Source organism: Schistocerca nitens, chromosome 5 (genome assembly GCF_023898315.1).
Source record: "Schistocerca nitens isolate TAMUIC-IGC-003100 chromosome 5, iqSchNite1.1, whole genome shotgun sequence".
Lineage (NCBI taxonomy): Eukaryota > Metazoa > Arthropoda > Insecta > Orthoptera > Acrididae > Schistocerca > Schistocerca nitens.
The window spans coordinates 94,910,562-94,928,447 of record NC_064618.1 but is presented as its reverse complement, the minus strand read 5'-3'; the positions used below and the strand labels follow the sequence as shown (position 1 = coordinate 94,928,447).

The 17,886-nt window shown below is 37.5% G+C and overlaps 1 protein-coding gene across 2 annotated transcripts in view; it reads right to left on the bottom strand.

The window, feature by feature from the left end:
* The window catches only part of LOC126259562 (kinesin-associated protein 3), a 212,163-nt gene that overhangs the window by 38,917 nt on the left and 155,360 nt on the right, over nucleotides 1-17,886 (bottom strand). For both annotated transcript variants that reach the window (XM_049956458.1, XM_049956459.1), the window contains exons 13-15: nucleotides 13,847-13,945; nucleotides 10,431-10,516; nucleotides 4,503-4,689 (exon numbers count right to left, since the gene is read on the bottom strand). In XM_049956458.1, coding sequence (XP_049812415.1) covers nucleotides 4,503-4,689; nucleotides 10,431-10,516; nucleotides 13,847-13,945 — 372 coding nt within the window. The remainder of the gene's footprint in view (nucleotides 1-4,502; nucleotides 4,690-10,430; nucleotides 10,517-13,846; nucleotides 13,946-17,886) is intronic.

Sequence of the window (17,886 nt, the reverse complement as noted above, 5' to 3'; positions counted from 1 at the left end):
GGGGCTGCATGATCATGAGTGGTGTCTGTTCTTCTGGACATGTCCAAAAGAAGAGATGCTACTCACAGAAATACTTTTGTATTGTCAAACCAGATAGCTACGACTGCTTCAGTCAGGTACTGATCTGAGGAAGCCAGAAGACTTATGCAGTTATGCATCATACTGGAAACCAAATTTTAAAACAGGAGTTACTTGCTATTTCCATTAGTTATTCAACTAATTAGTGTAATGAATAAAAGCAGGCAAGAATAAGTGATTCTCCTAACTATAACAATGACGAGCTTTGTGTTTTTCTGCTTTCAGTTCCAACAGTCAGCAGGAGCAATAGTTGGCAAAATCCACAATGCACTCAACATTAAGAGCAGTTAGGAATTTATTCAGAATATTGTAACAGGTTGGACTTAAATTAATTGTAGCATTGCCCATTGAGTAATATCCAGTTACCAGTGTTGTAGCACTAAAAGTATCAATCTGATCTTACAATGATACATGTAAGACACACCACATGATCCTAGAAAGAAGACTGTGAAATGGAAGCAGCAGAAAAGATGGCCTGGATCTACATAGGAAGCCTAAAACAAAACACCAGCACAATAATATATGGATATTCCTAGAGATAAGTGATGCTGAGGAAAACACAGAATGATAACTTCACACTCGAGGAGACAGGAGAGCTTTCAAAAAGATTTGCTTCCCACTGAGTTATCTAGAAGATATACAAAGAATGGTCTTCTGGCCCCAGTGAATAGTCATCACAAAATACAACTTTCAGAGACACAAGAAGAACACCAAAGGAAAGAGGTAATACACTTACCAACAAGAAAGGAGAAGCACATCTGAATAAGAGGATGAACACACTATTATGGAACACTGAGGGAATGAAAAATGTTCTGCCTTACACACCAAAGAAGATAACGAAAGAAACGGATATAATATTCATGAGGCTTTCAGTACTGAACCTAAAGAACTTGAAAGTTACTGTCATACATGCACTAGCAATGCCAATGGGAGGGGGCGAGGGAGGGTGACCAACTGGGGGAATTATCTGTTTCCTAAAGGGGAAAACAACTAACACTGAAAGAATTATTAAACAGAAAAATATGGTAATAATCAAATCTACCACAACACTGGTAACAGGTGCACAGAGGGTGTCCCTCCCAAGAGTCTTTAGGTGCATTTCCCATGCTGTTTCAGCAGATATTCCAATTTCGTTTTTGCAATCAATAGTTGGAGTCAGCTGAAACAAATACTGCTCACCGTATTATTGACTTGATACCCAGCACCAATGGAAAGCCTTGGTTTGTTTCCCATTACAAACAAAATTATTTTAAAAGTGAAATTTTAAAGGCCTGTCAGAGTGATTCACTACCTAATTTACTAAAATGAATGTGAGGTAGTAAAATGTGGCATGACAGGTACTGTACAAAGAATAGTATCTACACTTGGTTAAAAAAAAGACACTTTTATTTAAACACTAAAATCACTTGCCAGTTTTTAATGGTGCTAAATAAAGGAGCGCATAGTAAGAGTACAAATCACTGCCCAAAGTCATAACCTCATCCTAGGGTATCCACCAACGCAACACTGAATTTCTAGTGATGTTGATGGGTAATGAGGAGAATGCAGGTATACTTTCAGCATGCTCAGCCACCATTAGTGAACTGAGAATGAGGATAAAGTTGATTACCTATATTACTTAACAGCTATCCCGGTTCATCTTTCAAGCTCCAACTTGCAGGTAGTCTACCTAAAGGTTCCAGGGGCAACAAAAATTGGATTTTCAATAATCACATAATTACTGACCTAATTTAAAATGCTGTCATAATCTATTAAGAGGTATAATCTTACATTAAAGGTTTCACACAATAAGACAAGTATTACAGTTGGAAACTGTTCATAAATCTTGTGGTAGCATAACCGATTATATGCAAATATCCAGATTATTTTCATCCAGAACGTGAGAATAAGAGCACTCAGTGTCTTGCAACAAACTTTACACATAGTTGCATATCTTTAGAAAATTTTTCCTCACTGACAAATCCCCCCACACCCACACAATGCAAAATGCAAAATGAGTAAACGAAGTTCATTGCATACTACTTTTTCACTGTTCATGCAGTAAAACTGATGCAACAGGCATGTCATTTTAATTTATTATTTATTTACTAATAATTCTATTCACAAAACATTTTGTAGACAGTATCCACTTTTAGCACTAAATGTACCTGTAAAATTATATAACTGTACAACAAATAATGACCGCCCCTGGTAGCTGAGTGGTCAGCGTGACAGAATGTCAATCCTAAGGGCCCAGGTTCGATTCCAGGCTAGGTCAGGGATTTTCTCCACTCAGGGACTTCGTGTTGTGTTGTCCTAATCATCACCATTTTATCGCCATTGACGCGCAAGTCGCCGCAGTGGCGTCAACTCAAAATACTTGCACTGGACGATCGGTCTATCTGACGGGAGGCTCTAGCCACACAGCATTTGTCTGCCCCCAGTAGCTGAGTGGTCAGCTTGACAGAATGTCAATCCTAAGGGCCCGGGTTCAATTCCAGGCTGGTTTGGAGATTTTCTTCGCTCGGGGACTGGGTGTTGTTTTGTCCTAATCATCATCATTTCATCCCCATCGAGGCACAAGTCGCTGAAGTAGCATCAAATCGAAAGACTTGCACCAGGCGAACGGTCTACCCGACAGGAGGCCCTAGTCACATGACATTTACAATTTTTTACCACAAATAATTCAGGAAATATGACATCATAAACATTCAGATATATGAAAAACTAGCTTATGCTTAAAACAGAGCACAAATTACCCAGACTCTACTAATCCAGTGTTTGATAATAAGAACACTTTGCAACATCCAACAAAATTTAAACATAATTACAAATATTTTACAATTCTTTCTCAGTTATGTGCTTAACATCAGATATTTATTGCATTAATTCATTTGTAAAAGTAATCAGAGATCTGAAGGGTTTTAAACACAGAAAGACAGAATTTAGTAACTGGCAAAAAAAGTACTGTGTGCACAAAAAAGAGCCATAAGGATCATGTGTGGAGTCCATCCTAGAGCCACATGCAGGAATCTTTTTAAGAAGTCTGGAATCCTTTACATCCATTGTGAAATATATATTCTCTCTGATGTGCTTCATAAGGAAAGAAAAATTCATTTTTAAACTGAATAGTGAGTATCATAGTCATGAGATGAGAAGAGTCCATTTCACTGGCTGTAAGACTTTTAATGCCCTGCCTTCAGGAATTAAGTGTTTGCTAGAAGATGAGCTCTTGTTAAAAAAAAAAAAAAACTACTTTAAGGCAATTCCTATTATAAGGATCATTTTATACGATAGAAGAGTTCCTGAACTACAGTGTTTAGCATTTCTTGTATTGTTAACTGCAAATATATGCCCAAATCTACATTTAAATCCTGACTATTCTTTATTGTAGACATATATTTTTCAATATTTATTTTCTGTAACACTTATTACTTTGTAATATTTATTTATCTCTCAAAATTGATTTTCTGTAGCAGAACCTAAATTACTGTTTCAGTAATATGTAATCATTTTATTTTGTTTTTATGTGCTGCCACAGATTCCTGACACGTCCCATATCCTGTGATATTTACATGGATCACCGGAACAAGAAATAAATAAATAAATAAATAAATAAATAAATAATAAAAAATTTTTAAAGAATCGGGGTTTACTTGTGTTTTCTAACATGCCTCAATTCTGTAATGCCCTGTGTCCTTCATTCCCCCTATAATTCTATTAACTGGACATCCATCACTAGGTTTTACAAGTAAAAATTCCTTTGAAACAAGTAAGGGGATCATAAAATTAAACTTTGATGCTATGCATCTCTGTTCTTTAAATTTTAACAAGGACTATACTTCATTAGATTTTTTTTAACCTCTTCTCAGATTTCTCCTTTTTGTTTATCTTTCTGTCTGTGTCCTGGACATAGAGTTCCAGGCCTATAAGAGGTCATAGTTAGAAGCTGAAGGAAAAATGGGCTAGAGAATACATCCAAAGAAACCCAGTACCAGCAGAAAGAACAAGTTGCTCAGAACACTGGATCTGGAGTAAGGTAGTAAGATAAAAAGAAAGTATTGGGAAAACTAAGACCTATTATTTAATGTCCAGGATCAACAATAATCTCCCTAGTATCTATGCTGCCCCCACTAAAATTAACTTAACCTTTTTGTACTTAGGATAGTCACAGAAGGTTTAATTTTATTTATTTATTTATTTATTTGTATATAAATTTCTACCTACACACAAAGGATTAGATCTGCACATCTACCTTCCTTCATAACTACTCATCTCTTTGCATTTGACTCCATTTATCACTACTACACTATGACTAGAAACATGTCTATGACTCTCTCTCTCTCTCTCTCTCTCTCTCTCTCTCTCTCTCTCTCTCTCTCTCTCACTCCCTCTCTCGCAACAATTTAATTGAAGAAATCTAGAATCTAGTTTCAAAATTTTACCTGAAGGATACAGAAGTGTGCGCTGCAGAATGTCGTCTGTATAGTATGGGGGCATATCATTCATGTCAGGCTCAAGACTGCATGTTGTGTTGTCCATCACTGTGCTCTCTACCATCTCTAGCCATTGTGAATTATGCCATCGAAACTTCTCAAGCTTTATACGTTCGGCCCAGTCAACATTGCATTCCTGGAAAATGAAATTAAAAATTGCTGTTGTACCATAAGAGAGAACAGGTACCGAATTAGGTACAAGCATCTGATGTACAAAGTCATTTGTTTCTCTGTCATAATACTTGCTCTGGTATCCAACAGAATTGCCTTGATGTTGATATGGTCAACAGTAGTGTTATCTCTGTTGGAGAACCAATTACAATAGTAAATTGTGTAAACAAAAGTGCAAAATCTTTATAAGTATAATTAATACAATTAACTACAACCACCAAGGGATCCATACTTACCAGTATGGGAATCATAACTAAATCCAATGCAGCACAAGACACTGATTCTGATCCACGGGCCTTAGAATCCTAAGGATATATCTTCAGAAACCAAAAAAGTGTGACAAGGAATTTGTACTCAAAGACTCTCTCTCTCTCTCTCTCTCTCTCTCTCACACACACACACACACACACACACACACACACACAAGAGGACTTCTGACACAACCCAGGGCAAAGTGTATAAGATACCAGAATTAAGAGACACAAAGACTAAATAATAGCATGTTTCATGGCAATAGTATGACTAATAGAATTGTAATTGCTTGTATGTGTCAAAATTTAATGAACAATGGGGAAACTGCTAATACATAAAAGGCATTATATGTCCATGTGATACTGAAGAATTAACCTGAGAATTTGGGCCTATTCCATGTGCAGCCAGTGCTTGGTAATACATTGACTAATAAACAACAAAGAAAAGTTTAAGTTATTTTATCACTATCTACCACAATGCAATGTATATCAAAGTAAATTCAAAGTAAGTGAAACCCAAGAAGACAAACACATTTATATTTACATTTATAATCCATATTACAGTATGTGGCAGATAGTACTTATGATAATAATGTCTCCCCCACCCCCTCTCTGTTCCATTTGCACATGGTATGTGGGAAAAATAACTGTCCATTTGTGATCCATATTTTTGTCTCCAAAGCTAAATATCTGATGGATGCTCAGATACTTTGCAATTTTCTTCATGCCACTCTCGCTAAGAAAAAATTTTTTCTACCCACCTTCACATTCCCTGTAATACATGTAGTAACTCATGATATAATGTCTTACAGTTGCTGATTCCCTCTTTTACCTGTATCTACATCTGTGTCTATTCTCTGCAAACCACCATGAAGTGCATGGCAGAGGGTATGTCCCATTGTACCAGTTATTAGGGTTTCTGCCTGTCCCATCCACTTATGGAGCATGGGAAGAATGATTGTGTGAATACCTTGTGAATACAGTAACTATTCTAATCATATTCTCAAGATCCCTATGTGCACAATAGATAGGGGACTCTAGCATATTACCAGAGTCATCATTTGAAACCATTTCTTACAAATTTGTTAATAGACTTTCTCAGGATAATTTACATCTACCTTCAGTTCATTTTCTTCAGGATCTCTGTAACAGTCTCCCACAGGTCAAAAACAAATCTATGACCATTCGTGCTGCCCTTCTCTGTACACGTTCAAAATCCCCTGTTAGTCCTATCTGGAACTGGTCCCACACACTTGAGCAATATTCTAGAACTGGTCACACAAGTCATTTTTAAGCAATCTCCTTTGTAGACTGACTGCACTTCCCCAGTATTATACCAATACACCAAAGTCTACCACCTGCTTTATCCATGACTGAGCATATGTGATCATTCCATTTCATATCTCTGCTAAGTGTTACACCCAGGCATTTGTACAAGTTGGCCAATTCCAACAGTGATTCACTGATATTATAGTCACAGGAGAGGTTTTTTTTTTTTTTTTTTTTGTGCACAATTTTACATTTCTGAACATTTAAAGCACGCTGCCATCTTTGCACCACTTTGAAATCTTACAAGATCTGACCCTGAAAATTTATGCAGCTTCTTTCAGATAGTACTTCATAACAGATAAGTGCATCATCTGCACAAAGTCTGATATTACTACAGCCCATTGAAATCATATTTCCGCAGGAACTCCATGCACTTTTAGTCCATGCTGGATGAAGTCACTTGGTATTGCTATACAGCATTTAATGAATGCCATCATGGTAACATCCTCGTCTTTCGACTACCACAGATTAACGATTCTGACTGGCGTGACAGCACTGCACATTGTGATCTTTGGGGCATATTTCTTTATTTTTTACATCTAGCATTTGGTTTGAGATGGTTTTAGTCATAAAACACAGAGAGATGTTCCAAGGATGTTATCAGTGCAGCTTCCAATTCTTCAAATGTATGCTATGAGGTTGCTGGTGCCACATTGTTAGCATACGTGAAATGTCAGACTCCATACACTTATTGTTAACATGTTCATCACTGTGTAACCCATATCTCAGTAACTGGGAAGCTTCCGTGGGGGCTGCATCACCCACTTATGTGTGACACTCTTCTTGTTCAAGTTAACAGGACTTGCAGTTGGAATTTTTAAAGGAATTTATTGGAATAAGCACTGAAATATAATTACAGGATTTACAACCTAAACATACAAACAATATATGCATAATACTATACATTGGACAACCTTGGTCTATGGGTAGTGACTAAACAAAACATCCTCAGTCCCGAGTTTGAGCACCACCATCGCTTAAATTTTCACTCACTCTGTCTTCAGGCCACGAGTGGCCTACCAGGACCATCTGACCACTGTATCATCCTTTGGGGAGGATGCGGATAGGAGGGGCGTGGGGTCAGCACACCGTTCTCCCGGTCGTTATGATGGTATTCTTGACCGAAGCCACTACTATTCGGTTGAGTAGCTCCTCGATTGGCACCACAAGGCTGAGTGCACCCCAAAAAATGGCAACAGCGCATGGCAGCTGGATGGTCACCCATCCAAGTGCCGGCCACGCCCAACAACGCTTAACTTCGGTGATCTCACGTGAACCGGTGTATACACTGCGGCAAGGCCATTGCCATCACTTAAATTTTGAATAAACATTATCACCAATGACAGCCAAAGACTTCCAGAATAAGAAGTCATCCTGAATCTGCCAATGATCTTGTTAAAGAGGGCAGAGGAGTGGAGAAATATTCAGGGCACTCTCTTGCCCTTGCAGTGGAAAAGCACCTCTGAAGGCAGAAGAATCAGCAATGATCTACAGCATGAAAATGCAGAAAGCAATGGAAATCACCACACTGAAGACACATAATGTGTATCTACAGGACATGTGGCCTGTAACGGAAATAGTGTCACAAAGATCTCTCCATTGGCAAAAAAATTCCAGACCAGTCCCCCATTTGGATCTCTGGGAGGGGACTGATAAGGGGGAGGTGACCATGAGAAAAAGATTCAATGACCAATAAAAGGATAGCATTCTATGAGTTGAGGCATTGAATGTCAGAAGCTCGAGTATGGTAGGTAAGCTAGAAAATATAGAAACGGAAATGCTAAGGCTCAACCTAGATACAGTGGGGGTCAGTGAAATGGAATGGAAAGAAGACAAAGATTTCTGGTCAAATGAGTAGAGGATAATATCAACAGCAGCAGAAAATGATATAACGGGAGTAGGATTCATTATGAATAGGAAGGTAGGGTAGAGGGTGCTTTACTGTGGACAGTTCAGTGATACGGCTTTTCTCATCAGAATCAACAGCAAACCAACACCAACTACAATAGTTCTCGTATACATGCCAATGTTGCAAGCCAAAGATGAAGAGACAGAGAAAGTGTATGAGGATATTGAACAGGTAATTCAGTACGTAAACGGAGATAAAATCTAATAGTCAAGGGAGACTGGAATGCAGTTGTAGGGGAAGGAGAAGAAGAAAATGTTAAGGGAGAATATAGGCTTGGTACCAGGAATGAGAGAGCAGATAGACTAATTGAATTATGCCATAAATTTCAGCTAGTACTAGTGAATACTCTGCCCAAAAATCACAAGAGGAGGTATACTTGGAAAAGGCCAGGGATGTGGGAAGATTGCAGGTAGATTACATCATGGCCAGGCAGAGATTCCAAAATCATATATTGGGTTTCAAGGCATATCCAGAAGCAGAATAGACTCAGATCACAATTTAGTAATGATGAATAGTAGGTTGAAATTTAAAAGACTAGTCAGGAAAAATCTATGCATAAATAAGTGGGATACAGAATTACTAATGAATGAGGGGAGACGCTTGAAGTTCTCTGAGGCTATAGATACTGCAATAAGGAATAGCTCAGTAGACAGTTCAGTTGAAGAGGAATGGACATCTCTAAAAAGGGTAATCACAGAAGTTGGAAAGAAAAATTCAGGTACAAAGAAGGTAACTGTGAAGAAACCATGGATAACACAAGAAATACTTCAATTGATCGGTGAAAGGAGGATGTAAAAAATGTTCAGGGAAATACAAAAATACAAGTCACTTAACAATAAATAAATAGGAAGTGTACAGAAATTAAGGAGAAACGGCTGCAGGAAAAATGTAAAAAATTGAAAAAGAAATTATTTTCGTAAGGACTGACTAAGCATATAGAAAAGTCAAAACAACCTTCAGTGAAATTAAAAGCAAGGGTAGTAACATTAAGAGCAATGGGAATGCCACTGTTACATGCAGAGGAGAGAGCAGATAGGTGGAAAGAGTACATTGAAGGCCTCTATGATGGAGAAGACTTGTCTGATAGGAGAAGAAACAAGAGTTTATGTAGAAGGTTCTCCACAGAATTGGGAAAGGAAGGAATATATGAAAAACACTGACAAGAACAAGTGACAGGACGTTGGGACATCTGTTAAGACATCATAGAATAACTTCCAGGGTACCAGAGGGAGCTGTAGAGGATAAAAACTGTAGAGGAATATGCAGAGTCGTAGATTCAGCAAGTAATTGAGGAAGTAGGTCGCAAGTACTACTTTGAGATGAAGACATTGGCACAGGAGAGGAATTTGTGGTGGGGTCACATCAAACCAGTCAGAAGACTGATGACTTAAAAAAATATATTTATATGTTTTATTCATTCATATTTAGGATAACATATTACATAATACTATGTCACATGGCTTTTGTTAAAACATGCTAAACACACTGGAACAATTAGTCACAGGTTTTCTTACATTTTTCTTCGCTTCTTGGCATTCGGCAGTTTGCATTTTCTTCTGGTAACATGGGGCGTACATCCTGCATATAGGCTTGCCCTGCTGATTTTTATGGATCTCCAAATCTCTATTACTGTTGGACATAGCATCATCCACAGACAACCTTTCAGTAGCGAGACAGTCTCAAAATTTTCTTATCTGTATTTTTATATTTGCGGCCCTCTGGTACACAATGTGAGCATTTACTGTACCTGTTCCCAAAAGCAAATGTAGTGTTAATTTCCCATACCACTTGATACCCATCCTTATTGATTGGCATATGGCACCATCTGGGTGCTTCTGTCACTGCCAGATTTTCCACTATTACACACCGTTGTCTCCAAAGGTTTTGTGTCGGAGGATGATCGTGATGTGTACAATCTAAGCTTGATGTTATAACAGGTGTATGTTTTGTTGATAACATCCTAACGTTATGAACATTCTTCCATTTTACCACCACAATACCATTGTCATCTTCAAATCATATCATTTCACCTCTCGTCAATGGGTATGACATAATAAAACGTGAGAGGCCTCTACCTATCTTCTCTGCATAACTTTATGCTACCTACAACGTTACCTGAGTACATCATTTCAAGAAGCATATAAAAAGTATGGTTAAAAGCATGCAAAATTTTCCAAAGTACTCACATAATTACAAGTTAAATCAAAATAAACATACCGCTATTATATCCAAACACACACCACACACTTTCCGGATCTGTGTATTTTTATCATGCATCAAATCAATCAGATATGCTGGTGCCTCTGGAAATGTTTGTTAAGGGTATATTATGATTTTCAAAAGAGTAATATTTTATAAATTAATAAACAAATATTCTAGATTCACATTTAGAAACAATGTGGTAAGCACCTCCACACAGAGGGTCTTAAGCTGCTGGTGGAACCACAATCATATCTTAATCACACCTCTCCATTTCAGAACTTACTGGGAAATAAGTCCACAAAAATTTGCATTTCACTGGTGTAAGTTGACAAACTTCAAGCTCACTACTGTGACACGGGTGTACTATGAACTGTGGTGTGGGATGGTGAGCCACTAAGATTTCTAATCCAGACGGTGTGCTGCAGCCTTTAATATGAAACAGCATTTGATGACGACACCACTGTTAGGTGTAATTTACTTGACTACAATCTCCTCACATGCATTGACACTCTCTCAATGAAGCTATGAAAAATTTCTTTAGAGCTCAGCACCATAAAAATGGATATTTCTCTTACCACAGTTAATCATAACGCAACAACTACCAATAGCTGCAGTATTTTTGCAACATACAACAGCAACTTGGGTAACAGTAAATTAGGTCTCTCCTAACTGGACTGTGATTTGTTGCTGATCATTTCCATAGTTTTCTCCACTGTATGTGAGAGCAAATGATTAACCTGTGAAGCACTGTCAGACAAAAAAGAGATGGACTGAAGGGAACATACAGAACTATGCACAAGATGGCAGAAAAAAGAGAATTTCAGACTGTACCACACCAATAGTACAAGACAAAGAAAAAATTAGAAAGACCAAAATGTTACAATACTAAAAGACAGGCCACAAAAAACACTCAACTGTATATTTTTGATGGATGGCATTCTGCAGCTGTCTTATACACTGTCCAGTCGTATTAATGTGACCACCTGTCAAAAGCCTGAAAAACCACTTTTTGCATTGCGCAGTGCTGTGAGACATGCAGGAAGAGAGCCATTGATATTCTGGCAGATACTGACAGGGATGAGGAGCCATGCCGATTCCAGTGCCATGGCCAGCTGCACTCAGTTTCTCAGCTGAGGATCCATTGCACAAACAGCTCATTCACAATGGTCCCACAGATTGTCAATTTGGTTTAAATACAAGGAGTTCAGTGACCACAAGAATATGCTAAACTCATCTTAGTGTTCTTCAAACCACACACGTATGCTGCTAGCTATGTGACACATTGCACTGTAAAGCTGGTAGATGCCATTGTACCAAAGAAAAACAAATTGCATGCTGGGGTGGACATGGTCCTCAAATATACAGCATACTTGTGTTGATCCATTGTGTTTTACGGAATGATAAGATCACCCAGCGAATGCCACACAAACATCCCCCAGACCATAACAGTCCCTCCTCCGGCCTCCAATTGTTACTGGGTGTTTGCTTTCAGATATTTCATGCTGTACACACCAACAGTCATCTTCCTAATGAAGCATAAAATGTGATTCATCTGGGGAAAAAAAAAACACCTGTCGCCACTCAGTGCATGACCACTTGCATTTGTTGCCGATGAATAGTAGTCAGCATGTGTGTGAGAATCAGGCACCTCCTATGGATGCCCATGTGCAGCCACATTCACTGAATGTTCATTTTGGAGGTATTGTTGGTAGCCCCTTGGTTCATCTGGGTGGTCAGTTTCTCAACAGTTGCAAATCTATTCACTTGCAGACATCTCTGCAGCCATTGTTCACATCAGTCATCTATGGCCCATGGTGAACCACAGTTGTCTCAGTGCTAGTTATGGGAAGCACTATTTTGCCATCCACAGTATACAATGACCACAGTTTCATGTGAACAGTTTACCATTTAGCAGTTTCGGAGATGCTTCCACACTTGGCTCGAAAGCCAATGATCATGCCCCCTTTGCACATCATATAAATCAATCCATTTCTGCATTATGAGATTTACTGCACTGTTTTTCCATGTGTCCCCAACACACTTAATATGCTCTTCTTTGTTATTGGTCCCACCTGCCATCTGTAAGTGGTTACTGCATGTTGACGTTGAATGTAGGTGGTGGTGACATTAATGCGACTGGACCACGTATTTGTAAATGTCATTAAAAAATAAATAAAGAACAACATCTTTCAGCTGTGCGCAAATTTATTATTATTCAAGAAGAGTTTGATGAGATAATCCCAAACATTGGTTGGATAAAGAACAATTTCTTAACAGCTTAAATGTGCTGCTTCAAAAATGGTATTTATCAAACACTCAATTGACACATGGGAAACAGTGTGACAAAGAAATGAATACATATCATGGCATTCTGGATTTTCCATTGTTTCATTTTTATCATGGCATTAGTGATAGCACAATGTATTTGAAGAAGACAGCTATATAAGGTGCAATATGGCATAACATAAAAAAAAAAGATTCTCATCAACATAGTTTGGTTGCAGATGACAAGCTACCTATAGTAATTTCACACAAGTGATCCAGAAAATTTATGCACACCAAATGTAAAGGTACTTACAAAAAGAAATGATCTGTTGTTTGAACTAAAACTGCACATAATTTTATAACATTTAACAAAAATGTTCTATAAATAAAAACGAAAACCCACTGATGATGGCACAGTGGTGCCGAAACATGTTTGGCTACTGAGAAAAATGGTGTTTTGCATAACTGGCGGACCACATATCCAACAATTTAAACTGCAAACACGGCCAATACAAGGAGCTGCAAATCAAAATGATGGATATAACATACTCCCTAGCATGTTTTAAAACTATGCAATGATACACTAAGAAGGGGAGTCAGAAAAAGTGAAAAGAAAGAAGACATATAGTAAACAGGCAATGGAGAAGGAACAAAAGCTCTGGTATCCTAAATGTCTCTCATTCTTTGTTCCTCTGCTCTTATTCACTGAACTTTCCAGTCATCTCTCTCAGCTTTTGAAAGATAATACTTTGACCTAAAACAAAATCACTCAATTTCTGCCCTTATGTGTCAATAATATGACTATTTACTGGCCAAATTTCATGGATAATAAGATTTGTTTTCACTGGCACAGATTTTCTGTCATACAAGGCATACATATATCAATTAATTATAATATCTAAGCAATGTCTTGATCCAGATGGGAATGAATTATGTGCAGATGTTTACACACATATATGTACACACAAATGGTAAGATCTTTTTGTCACTTCTCATTCTGCATAGGATTGTTAAACCTTCTAGACAAATTGTGTTATTGAAATTTAAATACAAAGTCAGATACAAATACTAATAAATGTGTTGCATGATACCATTTAGACTACATTATGTCATTCTTTCTACTTACTGAAATAATAATGTTTCATATTCAAGTATTTAAAGGATACCAGTTTCTTTAATGAGATAGTCACGAGTAGCAATATGACGTAAAATTTGGTAGAAAACATAAATAATCTGCAGCACCATCTCATCATCTTCTTGTTTAGCTGGAATCAAACAATAACACTAATACTGTTATATTTTGTATGCAAATATGAGACAACAAATAATTCTCAAAAACTGTTAGCAGTCATAGAGGAAGTTGTTAGATCTTTAAACTGGAAAAACAGAGGAGGAATATATGTTAATGGAACATCTCTGAACCCTCTTCATTTTGTTAATGACATTGTACTGTTTGTCCATAGATGAGTTAAACTTGAATAATAAAAGAAGAACTGAATGGACCACCAAGTCTGGAAACAGCAGAGTATCAATTACAATAAGCAGGCCCTAGTAGCAGGAGAAAACAGCTGTGTGTGTGTGTGTGTGTGTGTGTGTGTGTGTGTGTGTGTGTGTGTGTGTGTGTGTGTGTGTGTGTGTGTGGTTTTTTTTTTGTTTATCTATTTCTGAGTAAGAACTGTGTCCGAATGTGTAAATATTTATATTTCGCTTTCCATTGTGCCTGTCTGTAACTCAAAACTTCTTCTGTGTGGTAAGTAGCAATCTATCCTTTCAATATTGTTTATATTTCATCCTGGTTCTCCATACGATTAAAATGATATACAATCAACATATCAAAAAGAATGTACAAATTAACAACAAAGTAATGGGTTTTGGTACTATCTACAGCTGAGGGACACAAACAGAGACACTTCAAAAGAAACAGAAGAGTAAAAAAAGGTTTCAAGTGCTTCTGATGAACTAGATAGTGTTTTCCAAATAAGCTTTCTGATAGGTCTGAAACTCAGAGCTTACAATCAATGCATATGATCAGTTTTCAGATACAGCCACAAGACATCAACTAAACTAAATACCATTCAGAATTTGCTTAGTGTTTTCAGTGAGTGATAGAAACACTACGAGGGATAGGAAAGCAAAAGTTTTAGATGATCTGTGCTGCAGATGTATAATGATTCCTGCATCCTAGTGGCTAAAGATGGAGTCTTGTGGCTTCAAAATCAATATTTTAAGTCGAAAAATAAACATAAAGAAGGGTACATGTGGCATGGACATCTGCAAAGGTAAATTGATGGTAGATGGGCAGTAACTACATTCCTGAATAGACTTCTGCAACATGTTTGGCTATTCAGTTTTATAAAATATTCTTATTGCATGTTTTTTCACCTTAGCAGCAAAGCCTAGAAGATTAGCCATAGGACACAACTGGGTGCAAGTTTGGAAAGTATGCTAAAAACATTGCCGGCCAACACAATGAGAGATTTCTGACTGCAGAGCAGGTAGAACTGATCTTTTGGTTTATTATCCATCTGGATCTACATCTCATATGTACTCCATGAGTCATCATGTGGTGTATGTTGGAGGGTATCTTGTACCACTGCTAGTCATTTTCTTTCCTGTTCTATTTACTAATAGAGTGAGGGGAAAACAACTATCTACATGCTTCCATACGAGCTCTAATTTCGCTCATCTTGTCTTCACGGCCCTTACACAAAATGTACATTGATGGCAGTAAAATCATTTTGTGGTTGGCTTCAAATGCCGATTCCCTAAATTTTCTCAATAGTGTTCTGTGAACAGAATGTAGTTTTCCCTCCAAGGATTCCCATTTGAGTTCATGAAACACATCTATGACACTCATGTGATGGTCAAATCTACTAGTAACAAACATAGCAGCATGCTCCTGAATTGCTTCAATGTCGTTCTTTAATTCATTCTGGTGGGGATCCCAAATACTCTAACAGCCCTCAAGAATAGATTGCAGATGTGTTCTATATGCAGTCTCTTTCAAAGTTAACTGTACTTTCCTAAAATTGTCCCACTGAACCAAAGTCAGCCATTTGCCTTCCCTACTACTGGCCTCATATGCTCATTCCATTTCATATCACTTTGCAATGTTTCACCTAGATATCTCATCGACGTGAGTGGGTTGGGTTGATTCGGGGAGAGGAGACCAAACTGCGAGGTCATCGGTCTCATCGGATAGGGAACGATAGGGAAGGAAGTCGGCTGTGCCCTTTCAAAGGAACCATCCCGGAATTTGACTGTGACTGTGCCAAACAGCACACTACTAATGATATATTCAAATGTTATTGGATTGCTTTTCCTACTCATCTGCATTAACTTATGTTTCTCTACATTTAGAGCAAGCTGCCATTCATCACACCAACTAGGAATTTTGTGTAAGTCCTCTTGTAGCCTTCTACAGTCACTTAACGATGACACCTTCCCATACACCACTGCATAATCGACAAAACACTGCAGATTGCTGCTCACACAGTCAATCATATCATTTATGTATATAGAGAACAAGAGCAGTCCTATCTCACTTCCCTGTGGCACTACAGATGATACCCTTGTCTCCGATGAACACTCGCCATCAAGGACAACAAGCTGGGTTCTATTACCTGAGAAGTGTTACTTGGAACATATTCCACGTCCTCAAACCTTCATTATCAGCCTACAGGGGTGTGGGGAAGGAGGAGGTGGGGGGGGGGATGGGGTGGCACCATGCTTTCTGGAAATACAGGAATATGGAACTGCCTGTTGCTTTACATCCATGGTTCATAGTATATCATTTAGGATAAGAGAAAGCTAAGTTTTGCATGAGCAAAGCTTTCTAGATCCTTGCTGATGTGTGGACAGAAGCTTTTCATCTCAAGGAAATTTATTATATTCGAACTGAGAATGTGTTCAAGAATTCTGCAGCAAACTGATGCCCAAGAACTTCATAAATCCAGTGTATGTCTATTTATCTCTGTGTTTCTGCTAACTATGTCATTTTTATTTTAAACTTTTTGGAAGATGACTGCCAAACAATTAAATAATGTATAAAATGCATATTTCAACCATCAGCTGTTTTCATTTTAAACCCAAATTCTACCAGTTTTGGTCTTGGACATCTTTGTGGATGAAGGGTCAAAACAGATTACACCACCATATTGCGTTAGTCATTACTTAAAATGTGTAGTGCATGCCATGAATGTAAATATATAAGACAGGACTTTAAAAGCAAACATCTGAATTCTAAATGTATACAGAGCAGTATACTCTGTATACATTTTAAGTAATTACTAATGCAATATGGTGGCTTAGATCATTTCATCCATGAAGTTGGTCTAAGACCAAAAACAGCAGAATTTGGGTTTAAAATAAAAACAGTTTATGGTTCAAATATGCATTTTATACATCATTTTTATTTGTTTAGCACTACATAATATCAATGTTGCAAGATTATGGCTTAAATTGTTGTCTGTGAATGAGTTTAAGCCTGTTCCATTTTTCTCCAACATGTATCTGGAATGGCTGTGTTCCTGCCCTTTATTGATATACTTGCAAAATCAACAAACATTACAGTTTATCATGTGTCCTCCAATGTCCAAAGTACATCATTTATAAACATCACTAGTAGGAGCAGGCCAAGAATCGAACCATTAGGCACATCATAATTAATATTTCCCTTCTCTGAATTTCATGTTATACCTATTTTCTGTTGTTAACATGTGGTGCCTTCCATGCCAATGTAAGATCTTTAATGCCATAACACCTAAGTATCCCTAATATAATTATTTAATGCTTCTTCCAAAGTCAACATGGAGATGCTTTGTCACAATCACTCTTCAACTTTGTTGTGGAGCGTATCATCAGCAAAATAAAATTATCACAACTTGAAACAAAACATACTGGCATATGCAGTTCATATCGTAATTCTAAGAAAAAAGGCACAAGAAATCAATTAATTCACCACAATATTGTATAACAGCTTACTTGGAACAGGACTAGAAATGAATACAGGTAAAAACAAATATTTCATTGTATCATGGAAAACTAAAGCAAATCATACCTTCAAAAGTGATGCAGATAAAATTGAAACACTAACTCAGTTCACTTACCTTGGAACCTTGCTAACTACAGACAACAATGTCAAAGAAGAAATAAACAGCAGAATACAGAAAGCCAATATATGTTACTTCCTAGGTGTAGCAAAAAG